The following is a 15,538-nucleotide window of genomic DNA, read 5'->3' on the forward strand; positions in this document are numbered from 1 at the left end:
AATTGTGGAGACCAGAATCGAAATCACATACAGTTTAAAACAATAGTTCACTACACTAACTATACATTTTACACTTAAAGCTTAAATGAAATTGTGCTTCTGTTCTACAACCACATTTTGCTACTAGTACTGCGAGAGACAGTCTGTGGATGTTCAAAACGTTGTCTATTACTGCCATCTGCAGGACGCAATGCGCTATGGCGGTAGAGCGGTATGGACAAAATCCATACCTTGGGGGAAAAAATACCTCGCACGATAGTATACCGTCCATACCGCGCACTCCTATAAGGTAATATAACGTCTCCACTGTTTTACTTCGTGCTTTCATACAGGCAATTTGAGAAAAACTCCCGCACACTGACCATTTAGCTGTTCTTGGTGTTCTGTATCTTGGTAACAATTTACTTGACGCCGTTGTCATATGCATGTCATAGCAGTGTCATTACACAGATAAGTCATAAACATTATGTCCATGTCATGAACATTTAATGACTGTCTTGGAATGTTCATGTTAACAATGTGTGTACCAGGATCCAACAGAGACTACATTTTTTACATAGACTCAGGGTGTTTGGTGTTCAACAGAGGATTATGTTACTTTTTTACCGTGCTGTTGTTGAGAGCGTAGTACGCTATGCAATCACTGTGTGGTTTGGAAACCTGACAGTGAAAGTGAAGTCTCAAATAGGCAGACTGACCCGCACTGCACTGAAGGTAGTGGGGGTGAGGGACTACCCCACCCTCCAAGCAATATATGAAGAGTCTGTAGTTAGGCATGCTAGGAAAATAATTGAGGATCCATCACATGTTCTGTACCCAGAATATGAGCTGCTACCCTCTGGCAGGCGATTCAGAGTACCAATTGAAAACAAGAAAAGGTTTTTGAATAGGTATAGGTTTTCTTTTGTCCCTGTTTCTGTTAACCTACTGAACGCAGGTCATTAACAACTACCATCCTGTAATGCCATGTATGTGGGTGGTGGGCTGTGGTGGATATGCACTTGAGTGTTTCTATGTATGTGTGTGTTTATTGTTGTTTTTGTTTTTTGGCGTCATGTGTATGTTGTAGCTATGTATGTCCAAGACAAATTTCCTTCGGGACTATTAAAAGAATCTTGAATCTTGATCTTGTTGGCCTTACGTGACATTCGGTTATGGCAAAGACTGTTTATGACACGTGCATAACTGTGCCATGACACTGTTTGGAAACGTTGTGTATGAAAGACAACAGCCAAACGGTCAGTGTAGGGAGTTTTTTTTTTCAAATTGTCTGATAAGTGACCAATATGTGATCTGCTATGCACCTGCCAGCTGAGGTGAGCAAAAAAATCCCAAGTTTAAAGTGGCTTTATACAAACACACGAACAGGCCCAAGCCTTGAACCTATAGCTCAACGACAAACAAGTTAATTTCGCTTTACTGCATCTGCTAATAAAGATCAAACTCGAGATGACAATAAAAGTAATATGACTCCCTTTACTTTCTGGTTTAGTATAGAAACATGAAGGTACGGATCTTAGCCCTGAACCTCAATCCCAAAACATAAATCCTAACCTAAGTCATGTCAAACGAGCACAGTTTGCTTCTACAACTGAGAAATTAAATCTCTAAACCAAAATAAATAGAGCCCTGTTCCAAACACGTTTTCCCATTAGTTGGAAATGCGTCCCCTTACTGTCACAGGAAATTGAATATGTGCGTATGATCCATCACATCATTGCATTATATGGCAAACATCATCAAATCATTATTTTCTTTCATTTGTTTAGCATGGCACTTGAAATCAGTGCGCTGGAGACCTGAAACAAAGCCACCACGTGTGTATAATATTTGTTTTCTTCACAGGCTCGACGCAACAGCCAGAGCGAAGTGGCACTGCAAGCGATTCGTAATGCCAAAGGAAACAACCTCTGTGTGGACTGCGGAGCACCAAGTGAGTTCTATCTACTATTTTATGATGCAGCCAAAAAAAGAGAGCACACACACGTCTATTTTTAGGCACTGTATTCAAGTGGACAACATGCGAAAAGAACAGGGGTGGCCAATGTAAAAGTAGAATTAAAACCAACCCCTGCCATAGTTTCCCTCCAACACAAGTAGCTTTACTGAGTAACTTGTCTACACTTACTATGCTATAGAGCGATGTGCCTGATTTTCCAATGGTTGGATCGTATTTTGTTTTTTTAGCTCTTTTCAGTAACAATAACATCTAGCCTCATTGGGTACAATGGAATAATTGGTGTTACCATTATGTAATATGAAGTGCTAGTGTTGTACATACTTGCGCCATAAATGTACCTGTACCTTTACATTGGCCACCTCTGGAAAAGGGAGACAGCTAGAATATAAATGTTGACTACAGTAAAACAAAAAATAGACATTATCAGTCATTATCAGACAATTGTGTTGTCTGTGGTTCACTTTAAAAAGTGAGCTTTAGTTAGGTTGAAATGTACCTTGTGAGTATGTAGTAAAGTGAGACAGTGTCTTTCCATCCTACCATGGACAGAACAGACCAGCCAACATTTAAAACAACAATGATGTGTTCAAAACCATAATCCGTTCATAATCAATGAAAAACATTATTAAACCATTGTAATTTTACTCAAACTACAGTCATATTGTTATATGCAGCGAATACTATACCGAATATATATATCAAATTCTTTAAACACACATTATTTCCCCCCCAGATCCGACGTGGGCAAGCCTTAACCTGGGAGCGCTGATCTGCATCGAGTGCTCCGGGATCCACAGGAACCTGGGAACGCACTTGTCCCGCGTGCGCTCTCTTGACCTCGACGACCTCTCCCCCGAGCTCAGCCAGGTGCTCACGGCCATCGGCAACTACATGGCCAACGCCGTCTGGGAGAGCTGCACTGAGGGAAGACAGAAGCCCACGCCCGAGGCATCCAGGCAAGTGAAGTGCAGATGGACCCACAGTACAGCCAGGAAACCCATTCATTTCACTCTGCAGCCATTAGACTAATGAGCCAGTCCCAGAGAGTGCGTGATCTGATTAGCCGCCGTCCACTTTCTAAGTCGTGATCCAGCACTCTGCCATTTGTAAGGAAACCAAGCAGAAATTGTGACTCAGCGTCAGATGTCACTTTTCCACCTTTGTTTTCTTCCTCAAAATGACAGTCAAGTCAAGTGTACCTTATTGTCAATTTTTTGAGAATTTCATCAAGAGAATGTGTTAAATAGCATGGCCAATTTTAACCATTTGTGTGTGTGTGTGTGTGTGCTGTGTGTGCTGTGTGTGTGTGTGCTGTGTGTGTGTGTGCTGTGTGTGTGTGTGTGTGTGTGTGTGTGTGTGTGTGTGTGTGTGTGTGTGTGTGTGTGTGTGTGTGTGTGTGTGTGTGTGTGTGTTAACACATTTTGTTGTTTCCAATTGTTCATTTCTGACTCTCCCTTTGTTAACTACCTCCTCAGGGAGGAGAGAGAGGCCTGGATCAGAGCCAAGTATGAGCAGCGGGTCTTTGTGGCAACGTTACCCAGCCAGGCCACGGAGGCCAGCGGGAGCATGTCAGACTGGCTGCTGAGCGCGGTATTGGAGCGGGACCTGCCGCGGCTACTGCTGCTCCTAGCACACAGCAACAGGGAGCTCACCAACGCCCCCCTCGTGATGAAGGCCCCATCGCCTGTAACCTCGCCACCCGTATCGTCCACCACGTCACCAATACCGCCGCCGATGACGCTGCCGACGCTGCAGTCCCACACCGCCTTGCACGCCGCATGCCAGCTTGGGGACGTGGTCATGACCCAGCTGCTCATCTGGGTAAGACAACAGGGTTGTCATGTCAACAGAACAGGGTTGTCATTATATGTAGATCTTAGAAGAGATGGTCAGCACATTATCATTCATTGCATTCACTGTTTCACTTTTCTAGGAATGTGTGTCCCTACAGTACTCAGAGTTGTGCGTTACTGTAGGTGCAGACCAGAGATGGTAAAAAATGTCGAAAGTGGCAGAAGCAATTTGCTTTGTATAGAAGAACAAACAACAGAAGCTGCGAAATCTGCAAAAGCAGTTCTGGCGCCAGCTAAACATATGTAATGAGCTATGGTATGGAACTTAGTTCGGCAGCAGCAGGGAGCATTTTTCTAAACACAAGCTTCGCTTGAATCGCTCGCTGCTTCTGTCTCTGGTCTGTCTAGTCCAGGCGGGACACTGCAGCTTTTTAATACTTTTTAAAGCCCATAGTCTGTTCCAACAGTTACATGGGCAAGGGACCCTTGAGCAATGTGCCTAGCCACACATTGCTGCAGGGACTGTAACAAATACTAACAATGTAATACAACAACTCACTTTTGGTAAAGGCGTCAGCAAAGCAAAGTGTAATGTAACCTTGCTCCGAAATGTAGTACAAAGAAACGAGTCAATGGTTTGTTCTCCTCTGAATGTCTGTTTATATTTGGGGCCCAATGCTGCACTGACCACCAACCACCAAAATTCTAGTATAGGATGTTTACCTTTATTCAATTTTACACAGCAGTCCTTGCCATTGCTTGAAAAGATCATTGGTTTCCCTAATCCTCCATTGGTGAGAATATGTAACGCATGACAAAATCTCTAACGTAACATGAATACCCTCCTCCACAGAATGGTGTGGACGTGAAGGTGCAGGGCCAGGCGGCGTTGGCGCTGGCTCGCAGCGCGGGCAGCAAGGAGTGTGCCGAGGTCCTGGTCCAACATGGCGTCCCCAACGACCAGTCGCCCTCCGTGGCCTCGGTGCCCACGCCCAGCCTCTCCAGGAAGAGCAGCACCACCAGCCTGGGACGCGTCAGCTCCAGCCGCCGCAGAGACAACTCCATTGGCGGGCACAAAGACAACTTCTGATGTCACCGTGTGGCGTGACAACTCCATTGATTCTTTGACTCCATTCGAACCAACTTCTGATACATCGCACACATACAGTAGGCCTACATAATAGGCCACAGCAACAAACTCCATTGGCGGCCACAGAGACGACTTCTGATACATCATTGTGGGCCCAGAGAATACTTCTGATACGCATTACACACACATACATAATAGGCCACAGCGGAGGAGACTTCTGATATATTGTACACATACATAATAGGCCACAGCGGAGGAGACTTCTGATATATTGTACACATACATAATAGGCCACAGCGGAGGAGACTTCTGATATATTGTACACATACATAATAGGCCACAGCGGAGGAGACTTCTGATATATTGTACACATACATAGTAGGTCACAGCAACGACCTCATTGGCCGTCTTAGAGACAACTTCTGATGTCTTACACATCCATTCTACTGTACATTTATAGGTTCAGAGACCACTTCTGATGTCCTTATTACAAAATAAAAACACAGTGTTAATTCAGCACTTTAGAGAGTAGATTTAACATCTTCTAGGGTGCATTTGGTACCAGAATTATCTCTAATGGTTGATTTAACATTCATTTTTATTTTTTACTGTGTACATGGTATATGCATTGTACATGTACAGATGTTGATGTAGCCTAACATACATGGAACATGAGCAGACCTGGGTGAAATGTTAATGGAACATAATACACACATGGGTGTAGCATACAGTAAGCCTACATGAATCTATAGAACATGGATGCAAACAAAAAACAACGAACATTATACAGTCAGACATGTAGCATACTGTACATGAATCAACTGAGCATACTGTATACAGAATTCTGTGTTAAAATGGGATACACACAGAGGAGTAGATTTCTTTGTAAAGAAAATTATTTTAGTGTGTGTTTGCGTGCCTGTAAGAGTGTGTGTGCGTGTTATGTGTGTAAGGGAAAGACAAATAAGATGTTCTCTGTAGTAATGGAAATCGATATAAATCCACCAAAATGAATTTTCAAAGCATTGAATTATTATTTGTATGTATTATTGATGTTAACCATTAACATAAAATGTTTTTCATAGAAACCGTAACAATTATTACAAACTTTCCAGAATAATCATGTGCTCATGTATTTTTTTTATTATTGTAATAGGCCTACATCTGTCTATTCCTCACCACCTATTCACAGATGTATTAAATAGCACCAACAACAATAATGATTAATTTTAAAACTGAATCAGTAGATGGTTGGATTGGATATATCCTCTCTTGTAATAAGTTCCTGGATTTGTTTTCTCATACCCTCACAATAATGTTGTGAAATTCAGTGGGCAATGTCTGTGTAAAATAGGCCTAGTCAGTGTTTAGCCTATGTAAGGTAGCAAAAAGTCCGTTGCAGACGGACCTATCAGAATAGCCTATAGGTAGGCAAATTGTTGCACTTGCACTTATTGTTATTCAGAATTCAGAAATACCCCTACAAAACGAGGACCTTTAGAACTATGTAATTCATGTCCAGGGCTGGATTGGAATATGATTGAATGACCAACAATTTGAAATTGCTGGGCCTTCTGAAAGGAAATGCTTTGAATAGCCCTAGAACGTTGTCCCCTACAAGCTGAAGTTCTCTGCTCACCTGTGTGAACGAATGGGGGGGCAGGGACAATGGGATTGGCAAGTCTCGGTTGGTCATCCACTTGCCGAGTGGCAAAGAGCATCCCTGCTTGTTCCCTCTTCTTCAGAAGTGGGCCGCCGTCACCAACACCCCTGCGGTTTTGTCAACCTCGGGGAAAGGACGCTATCTGTTGAAAATTGCCGCTCCTCTGGTTGTATGGGTAAGCCGAACCGGTTTTTCACTTTTACTGTATGACAATTAGCTAGCTAGCATGGTCGGTGTAGCAAGCCGTTGTGTTTGCCTGCTGGCTAGTTTATTTGCTATTAATATTAGCGTGCTAGTAGCTAGCTCCCATCTTTTCACATCCCAACTTGACGTGGTACAGGATAAAAATATGTGAATATAAACATGCATTGCAAATCACACTTAAGCTATGTGTATTTGCTTTTATATGCATTGACAAGGATTTGAATTGCCATGTGTAACCAAAGGAGAAGTTACACTTCTTAGCCATCGGTATTCGCCTTTGTTGTGCTGGTTGCTTCCATCCAACGCTTCTTCCATCCATTTATACAGCTAGCATAACTCAAGATGGCACACCGAGGTGGCAAGATAAATAGCGGCTAGCTCTCTACTCGCCAATATTCCAGCAAAGCAAACCAGTGGAACTAGTATGTGCACGTACTGTGTAGGCTGTGTGGCTTTAACAAAAAAATATTGTATGAATGGCGAGGGTGTCCAACAATGCTGTTGGAAGATTGGCGTACAGTACAAGTGCATAATGTACTAGCTGGCCAAAAGATGGTTAGCTTCAGAGCTACCTGGTGAAGTGGCCAACAGAGACAGACAGGCTACTTGGGATGTTTTTATTGCACTGCAACAGATGCGAACATCAGCAGAGTGGTATATTTTTCTCCATGGATCCGAACATCAAGATGCCGTCCTTGCGAATGCAGGCATTCCGAGATAGAATGTCAACTGTTTTATGAATAGTTACTTTGTTGTACACAATGTTACTTTTTTTGGCGTCTGTCTGGCAAGTGTCATTGTTGCTGATAATATAACTGATATGGGTGCTTCACATGTTTGGCGATAGAAGCACCACCTAAGTTATTTTCTGTTCTGTTGAGTTTGGTTATGGTGGGGACAACCCCACTGTTCAGTATTTGGGTTTAGGTGGGAGCGGGAAAAACACACTTTTAAGCCATTTTTGCCCTGAGAACTGAGTATTCCATCAATGTTACTCCATCATTGAAGTCATTGTAGGCTTATAATTTTGGTCACAATTTTTTTTCCCAATTATTGGTGAACTTCTATTTGTACCCATTGTCGGAAGACTGGACGTTGGTCTTCATGATTGTTGAGTTGTGAAAAAAAACATTTTCAAGCATAAACAAGAAAAAGTAGATGCCTGATGGGTGGTAACGATACACTCAAATCCCGGTTCGGTTCGTATCACGATTTGTGGCCTACGGTTCGATACACCCCACGATTTCTGAAATCTATCTCATTTGAAGCTTGGAAGCACTATCACATCGAATCATATGGTTGTTTTCTGAACGGAAGGATAACACAACTTTGAAAGGGTGTATCATCACGATACAGTATCATGATTCTGAATATCGCGATTTCTCGGTTCGAGCTAATATCGTTACAGCCCTACGATGAATGAAAAAACTCAATCTATGTTTATGGGTTGTCTTAACTGCTTCAGTGGTGCATCAAGGATGCGGCTGCAGGGGCCCTATGCTGTAAGACGAGACATTATGTATTGCAGATTTATTGTGTGTTTAATGGGTGTTTGTGTCTCCTCTGTGTCAGTAGGGCCCACCTGCGCCCCTACCTGTGAGCATCAGCAGGTATGAGGATTCGGCTGCAGGGCACGGGTCATGCGGCGCGCCTGCTGTCGGAGCTGAACCGCTGCCGCCTGTCTCGGCTGCTGTGTGACGTAGTGCTGCAGGTGGGGGGGCGCACCTTCCCGGCACACCGAGCCGTCCTCGCCTGCTCATGCACACACTTCCACAGCCTCTTCTCACAGGCAAGAAAAAAACTTCCTGTATTTATTAATAAATGTATTTTATTTGCTCATTTAAAAAAAAAATCTAATACCATGTTGTACCTGTTATCACATCACATACAGTATATGTGATTAGAACAAAAAATGTAAACACCATGTGGGAGTTCTAGAATGTTCGAGCAAAACTCTAGAAGGACTTGAAAATTCCTTACCCCTCAATGGGTCAATTGGCAATAACCTAAAGGGAACAAATTATATCTTTCTCCAGGCCTCACGCCATGGCTCCACTTCCAGCCCCAGCAGCCTCTCCCTGGACTTTGTGTCACCGACCAACTTCGAGAAGGTGCTCACCTTCATCTACACGGGGGAGATCTACACAGACCTCATCGACGTGCGCGTGCTTTACGAGCTGGCGGAGCGGCTGGGGGTGAGGGAGTTGGTGCAGGCCTGCCATGCCACCTTCCCCGACCTGCAGAGCTCCTCGCTGGGCTTCTGCGGCAGCAGGGACAGGGAGCGGGAGCTGGATGGCATGGAGGGGGTGGTGGCCTCGACGGGTGGTGGTGGTGCCTCGGCCTGCTCGTCCTCCGCCGCCTCCTGCTCCTCGCTGTCCTCCTCGGCTGTGCCCACCCCTGTCACGCCGTCTCCGCTCCCCCAGGGCAGAGCCTCCCGGCTGGGCCACCTCCCACACACCTCAGCCTCCTCCTCCTCTTTCTGCCTGTCGCCCAAGGCTGAGAACTTGCACGTGGAGTATGAAAGCCAGGGGGAGCATGGTAAGGCATCCTCGGACATGATGCAGCGCAACCAGGAAGCAGTAGGGCAGGGTGGCCCGGTACTGTCTCTACAACTCAAGGTGGAGGTGGAGGAGGAGGAGGTGGCGGTGAGAGGAGCGGAGGGATGTGTGGAGGGCAGGACAGACAAAGACAGAAGTGACGTGTTGGCGCAAGCGCATGCAGGAGTGGCGAGTGGGACTAAATCTGTAGTGGGGAACAGTGTAACGTCAGGCAGAGCGTCGGAGCCTTGCTCTTTCCCAGACTCCTCGGCCCAGTTAAGTGGAGAGACCTGCGTTCCGTCCTCGTCCTGCGCCCCGTCTTCCTCCTGCATGGAGCCCCTGGACGGTCTCTCCATAGACACGGGAGATGCAGAGGGAGACGCGGATGCGGACGGAGTGGTGGCCACAATCTTTGAGGAGGAGGAGGCAGAGGAGGAGAGCAGGAGGAGTAGGCTTATTGGGCCTGAAGGGGAGGAGCAGGTGGAGGAGGAGGAGTCTGAGCAGGAGCAGTGGAGAGGCCTGGCGGAGGAGATCATCGAGCTGAGTGACGAAGAGGAGCGTTACTTGGAGGAGGCCGAGGAGGAAGAGGACGCCGACGAAGACTTGGTGTTCGTGGGCAACGGCAATGGCAACGGCATCATCAGCATCACCGGCACCGTCAGCCTGGCTCCCGAGTCGGGCACCACGGCGCCGTGCAAAGCCTGCGGGCAGACGCTACCCGCCGACGCCAGCGCCATCCGCGCCCACGCCCACACGCACCTGACGGAGACGGGCGAGTGCCGCGTGTGCGGGGCGGCGTTCCCCGAGCTCTCGGCCAGCGTGACACACGCCCTGTCGCACGTGGGCATCCTGCTCTTCTCCTGCGACATGTGCCAGACGCAGTTCTGCAGCCAGTCTAAGCTGGTGCGGCACCGCAGGATGGCCGCCGCACGCTACAGCTTCCCCACCGCCGAGCAGCTCAGCGCCCTGCCCCACAGCCAAGCCGGGGAGTTCCAGTGTGCCGTCTGCACCAAACACGTTGCCAAAGACTTAAAGGTGAGTCAGTGAGTGGTGGCACTGGCAGTCAGGGAAGGCTTTTTGGGGTCTTTTTCGACTTTATTTGATAGGACAGTGCGAGAGGTGGACAGCAAGCGAATTTGGAGAGAAATGGGGAGGGGTCGGCAAAGGACCCGGGCTGTGAGGCGAATCCGGGTCAGCCGCATGGCAGGCGAGTGCCATACCGGTTGGCAACGGCAGGGCCGAAGGCTCTTTTATTTTATGCCAACAGGTGCCATGCCCAACTAAATAAGAAAGTGACATGACGATGAAATGGAAAATGACAACTCCTGATAATATAATTTATATTTTTTGCATTTAAAATATACTTTTTTGCATTTTGGGTATACTTCAGGAGGGAGAATATATGGACTGAAAACAATAGTCAATTTGTATCTATTCTGAATGACAGAAGTGTTGCTTTGTTAACATGTCCTTCTTAGTTATGGGGCGATTCAATATCTGGATCACTAGATGGCGCTGTCTCTGATATTTTAGAGCCCTTAGTTTGAGGCATGTCTTTCTATGAAACAGACGGTGTGCGTCATTTAATTAGGGCTGTTCAATAGGACAGAGCTCTCTTGCCTTGTCCATTTACACAGTATACTTCAATATAATGTCATTGAAACCCAGAGAGCACATTTTTATTATTAATAATAATAAAAATAATTATCATAACCATAAGACTGCTAACAATAATATTTAGAGAGGAATGCATTTTATTTGCGTTTGAACATGTATCCAAGCATTTTTTTTGTCACTGACCACTGCCTGCGCATTTTGTCCCTTTGCCCTCCCCGTAGGCTGTTCGAGAGCACCTCCTGAGCCACGTGTGTGCCCAGTCCCTGCGCTGCGCGGTGTGCCAGCTGCCCCAGCCGTCCCTGTGTGCCCTGCTGTGGCACTGCCTGAGCCACCTGTGCCTGGCCGCCTTCTCCTGCCCCGTGTGTGCCTGCAGCTTCCTAGAGCGCCCCCTGTTGGAGAGACACATGGCGCTGCACGCCGACATCCCTACCCCCACGCTGGCCCGAGTAGCTGGAGGAGGAGGAAGTGGCTCAGACGGAGGAGCCAATGGATTGGAGGAGGACTACCGCTGCTTCTTGTGTCCGCAGAGCTTCGGCACGGCCGCGGCCTTCCACAGCCACCTCAGCGCCCACGCGGTGGGGGACGTGCTGTCGGGTGGGGTGGGGGCGGGGAGCAGCCAAGGCTGGACGGGCATACGGAAGCGTAAACTCGACAGCGGGCTGGACTTCTCTTCCTCCTCCTCTGGGCTGCCCTCCTCCTCCTCTGCCCTGGATGGAGGTGGTGGTAGTGGTGGTCTGGGGAAGCTCAGTCTGGGCTTTGGCCTGGGCATGGGGATGGGCATGCAGGACAAGATGCTCCAGGGTGGGCTGCCCAGCTTCCACAGTGCCCTGTTGCCCAACAGCAGCAGCGGTGGCAGCATTGGCATGGGTGGCATCACTCTGGGCGACGGCTCAATGGCGGGCATGGCCATGGGCATGGCACCCAAGCAGAAGTGGTACCGCTGCCGCTACTGCGGGAAGCGCTTCGCCCACTCGGGCGAGTTCACGTACCACCTGCGCATCCACACGGGCGAAAAGCCCTACCAGTGCAAGTTGTGCCTGCGCTACTTCCGCGGACGCTCCACCATCATCTGCCACCTGAAGACGCACGCGGGCGCCCTCATGTACCGCTGCACCTGCTGCGGACAGTATTTCTCCACGCTCAAGCTGGTCTCCTCGCACATGGAGCTGCACAAGGAGCACCTGCCGCCAGACTTCAACATCGAGCAGACCTTCATGTACAACGACCACTCCAAAGAGCCCCTCGCCAACCTCGACGTGCCCTGAGCTGAGTTGGGAGTTTTTAGTCCACCATCACCACCTCCTCAGAGATTCTAGGGGTATTCTGGAGATAGGCCAATGTAATAGGTTGCTTTGGGCACCTAATATGACCAGGTTCCGGTCTGCCTAAAGGGGTGTGCCGTAATACCCCTAGAATCTCTGACATTTGAATGGGTCTGCCTAAAGGGGGATTTCCCCCCCTCCCCCTTGCGACAGTAGAATTCGGAAACAATGGGCCAACGGAACCTCTCTGTTATCCAGTCTCTCTGACCTCCTCATCACTCATTCCTCTCTCCAGCGCAGTCTCGTACCCCTCTGCCCATTTTTCGATGCCATTTCTCCAGGAGGCAATATTTGATGCCGAGGGCATGCCTGTCGTGTTTTATGTTGACGTGGTGGTAGCCTAGCTAGGGGCCCCTTCCTTAAACCTAACCGTCAGTGAAGTTGTGTTGTCTCGAGGACGTGGTTTTGAGTGAAGCGGCAGTTGTAGACTCCCAAGGGCATACTCTCGACGTTAAATATTGCCGCCTCATCAATGTGCCGAAAAGTGATGCTTTGGAATGATACTGTGTTTCTCACTCCCAGACTGACTGACTCACTCACTGCCTTGTCCTCTTTCAATTCCTGTTCTCTTTGGGGTGGTGCTTGGTCGTGGAGGGACTGTTATAGGTTTCTGGACACAGAATGTATTTTACTGCCTGTTGAAAATAACCGGTGTGCTTTTTTCTAATGTGTAGCAAGCAAGACATTTTTTTCGTTCTTCAGAACACAAAAAAATGGAGCCTTTTAAATGCGTTGTGTAGCAGTTTTCTTTAAAAAAAAAAGACTGACCGTTACATTACCGACGTAATGGTACTTATTTCAAGCAATGTCATTGTGATGTTTGTTGACTGCTGTATGTTGTTGAGAGTATGACAAGAAACTGTTTATATTTTAAGTGGTTAAAACTACGGCTATTTTAGGGCAGCACATGTGAGTTTCATGGGTGGGAATCACCAGGATACTGTTAAGGGAAGGGCTTGAAACTCAGATTTGGTTTGCTTTCTCAGGCATATGCCATGGAAGACACAACAAGGTTTTTTTCATTTTCTTTTAAATGAACATTAAAGGTGCAATATGTAGTTTATTTTAGAATTTGCTTTTAAGATTGTTGCACAAACAGTTCTGTCTTGAGCATGTTGAAGCCAGAAGTGGAGAGCCATACTGGCTTCAGACTGTAAGCTTGCTGCCATGTGTCTGTCCCTCATCCTGTGAAATAACACGGGTGTTTTCACCAATCAGCTGATCTGTAGAGAACAATGGCAGATGTCGTATTTGATCAAATAGCAAAGCTTCTATTGACAAAAATGTTTGGACCAGGCTACAATTTGAAGGGTGTTTTTAATGGAAAAAGAAAAAGATTTTTATTTATTGAAAAACGCTATTGACCAGGATACTAAAAGAGGCAGGCTGCTATTAGGGGCCAGGCTCAAAATTGGGGAATTGCGGTAAGTAGATAAGTCATGCTCCACCCAGCCAAGGCTGATGTTCTTGGTTATGAAAAATGGTTTCCAACATAAGCATTAACCGAACAGGGGATGGACAAGGGAGGGAGTGAACGATGACCTCTAACTCAGACAATTCACACGTCATGACCAAACATTAGTGATTGAGTAAAATCAGACCCAAAGATTTCAGACTTAAACAGAGTTCATCCCTCCCTCCTTTAATTTGTGATCATTTCGGCAGCTTCAGGCCCTCTCTATGAAATTATTAGTACAATGGTATGGTAAGACCAAGCTAATATCGTCTAGACTGTTCTCAAGATCTCCATATCTGGCTCCTATGTGCTGCAGAGCTCACAGACACTCTTTGTGCAGTTGGTCTTAGTCATCAGGGATTAAACACACAAAAACATAACATGGATGCCTCAATAGAACACCTTTCAGACTCAATCGGATGCTGTGTTAGGACACCGCTATTTTTTTTCCTGAGACATTGCAATATCAATTGCATTTGCAATACAAGTTTTGAGATTCAATTCAATATCTCAAAATTTAGCAGGAAAGTCAGACCATGCCAGGTGTGTGAAAAGTACTCCACTCCTAACAGGTTCTCCGCCTGTCAAACAAAGTAGGAGGGTATATGTGTCCCCTAAGGTTATGGACGTAACTAGATGGACATGAACTGTTAACTTAGCTGTGTGAGTCACACAACAAAACGCCAACTGCATTTGCAGTAACCTACAAGCACCCAACTAGCTCAGTTGATTTTTTGTTTGTTTGTTTGGCCTTTCTTAGAAACTACATATTTCATCTTTTATACTTTTGCAGTTCTGAGCAATACAAAAAGCCTCGATCTGCACATTGACCAGGTGAGCTGTTATAAAAACTAACTGTTAAGTGTCTTTACTGAAACATATTCCTCTTTGAAAAACTCAATCGTGTTATTTTTATATTAGAACTGTTGTCACGTAGATATATATACAAATATACATAGATATATATATAATCCTATGTGTAATATTTTGTGTGGATCAATCTATTGTAGTGTTCTAACAGGTGAAATACAAAAAACAAAAAGTCATCTTGAACACTTAAATGTCCAGACATCCTCTTCCAAGGAACATATCAGTGGCACTGCCAGTACAGACGTAGGGGATGAGAATCAAGGCTGTGCTCAGAACTGTATTTTCTGAAACAGTGGCTGCAGTCTTGACTCTACAGCTAAAGTTTATGTACGTTTAAAATACACATGTTAAAAGAAGCTTTACACATGCCATACTGTCTTGGATAATTTGACTGATGATGTATTTAGGTTTAGGATTCCACAACACAGTGTATATCTTTCAAAGCGATATCTGCACCATTTCTGAAAATGAGCTTATTTTTCCTCCGTTTTTCCGGATGTTCTCTTAGTCTGTTTATTACTTCTTGTTCCAAGCTAGCAATTCAATGATCATTGCAAGCTTGGAGGTAGAATTTGCATGGCCAGACTCAGAGAACACCTCAAAGAGGAGAGAGGTACAACTTTACTCAATAGAAGGTGTAACTTGATCTTGCTTCCAAAAATGGTGCAGTATTGCTTAGAGTATGGAGTAAGATGGTGGTGATGTCATTTTCAATGCCCTCATTTTCACTGGGCCTTATGTTTGTGTTCAGTCACATTTGTTAATTTATTTTATTTATACACTTCTTTATGGTCAAATATTTTTTTTGTTTAAGGTCAATATCTCCATTGGTAACACATGGACTGCCTTTCGAAACAATTGATGCTTTTGTCTTTCCAAGTGAACTTAACGATATTCTGAAAGAGTATGTGCTTATAAAATTATGGTGATCCAAGAATAAACCTCTTCCCTGCAAAGAAAATGATGTGTGTTCTACTTTTTTAAGAAACAAAAATAATTTTACATCCTTGAATCTATACTTATGTC

At 45.8% G+C, this 15,538-nt stretch overlaps 2 protein-coding genes across 3 annotated transcripts in view; both read left to right on the top strand.

Annotated features, from left to right (window-relative positions):
- agap2 (ArfGAP with GTPase domain, ankyrin repeat and PH domain 2) overlaps positions 1-5,857 on the top strand; it is a 32,412-nt gene extending 26,555 nt beyond the window's left edge. The window contains exons 15-18 of the mRNA XM_063208136.1: positions 1,846-1,933; positions 2,694-2,920; positions 3,440-3,781; positions 4,607-5,857. Of these exons, the coding sequence (XP_063064206.1) occupies positions 1,846-1,933; positions 2,694-2,920; positions 3,440-3,781; positions 4,607-4,843 (894 nt within the window). The 3' untranslated portion in view covers positions 4,844-5,857. The remainder of the gene's footprint in view (positions 1-1,845; positions 1,934-2,693; positions 2,921-3,439; positions 3,782-4,606) is intronic.
- Positions 5,858-6,512: 655 nt separating this feature from the next.
- LOC134456682 (zinc finger and BTB domain-containing protein 39) lies at positions 6,513-15,473 on the top strand. 2 transcript variants are annotated; one of them, XM_063208138.1, is made up of 4 exons: positions 6,513-6,681; positions 8,283-8,499; positions 8,747-10,282; positions 11,086-15,473. In XM_063208138.1, exons 2-4 carry the CDS (start codon positions 8,323-8,325, stop codon positions 12,127-12,129), a joined length of 2,757 nt encoding a protein of 918 aa, XP_063064208.1. In that variant the 5' UTR covers positions 6,513-6,681; positions 8,283-8,322; the 3' UTR covers positions 12,130-15,473. The 2 variants fall into 2 exon arrangements, with proteins under 2 accessions (XP_063064208.1, XP_063064207.1); XM_063208137.1 differs by having other exon boundaries at positions 8,286-8,499.
- The last annotated feature ends 65 nt before the right edge of the window (positions 15,474-15,538 follow it).

The sequence above is a fragment of the Engraulis encrasicolus genome, chromosome 10 (assembly GCF_034702125.1).
Source record: "Engraulis encrasicolus isolate BLACKSEA-1 chromosome 10, IST_EnEncr_1.0, whole genome shotgun sequence".
NCBI classification, from domain to species: domain Eukaryota; kingdom Metazoa; phylum Chordata; class Actinopteri; order Clupeiformes; family Engraulidae; genus Engraulis; species Engraulis encrasicolus.

Bases quoted from the DNA above. Each gene is read 5' to 3' on its own strand.
- LOC134456682 (XM_063208138.1), top strand. From the start codon at position 8,323: ATGAGGATTCGGCTGCAGGGCACGGGTCATGCGGCGCGCCTGCTGTCG. The intron at 8,500-8,746 runs GCAAGAAAAAAA...ATCTTTCTCCAG, and splicing joins TCCACAGCCTCTTCTCACAG to GCCTCACGCCATGGCTCCAC. The intron at 10,283-11,085 runs GTGAGTCAGTGA...CCCTCCCCGTAG, and splicing joins ACGTTGCCAAAGACTTAAAG to GCTGTTCGAGAGCACCTCCT.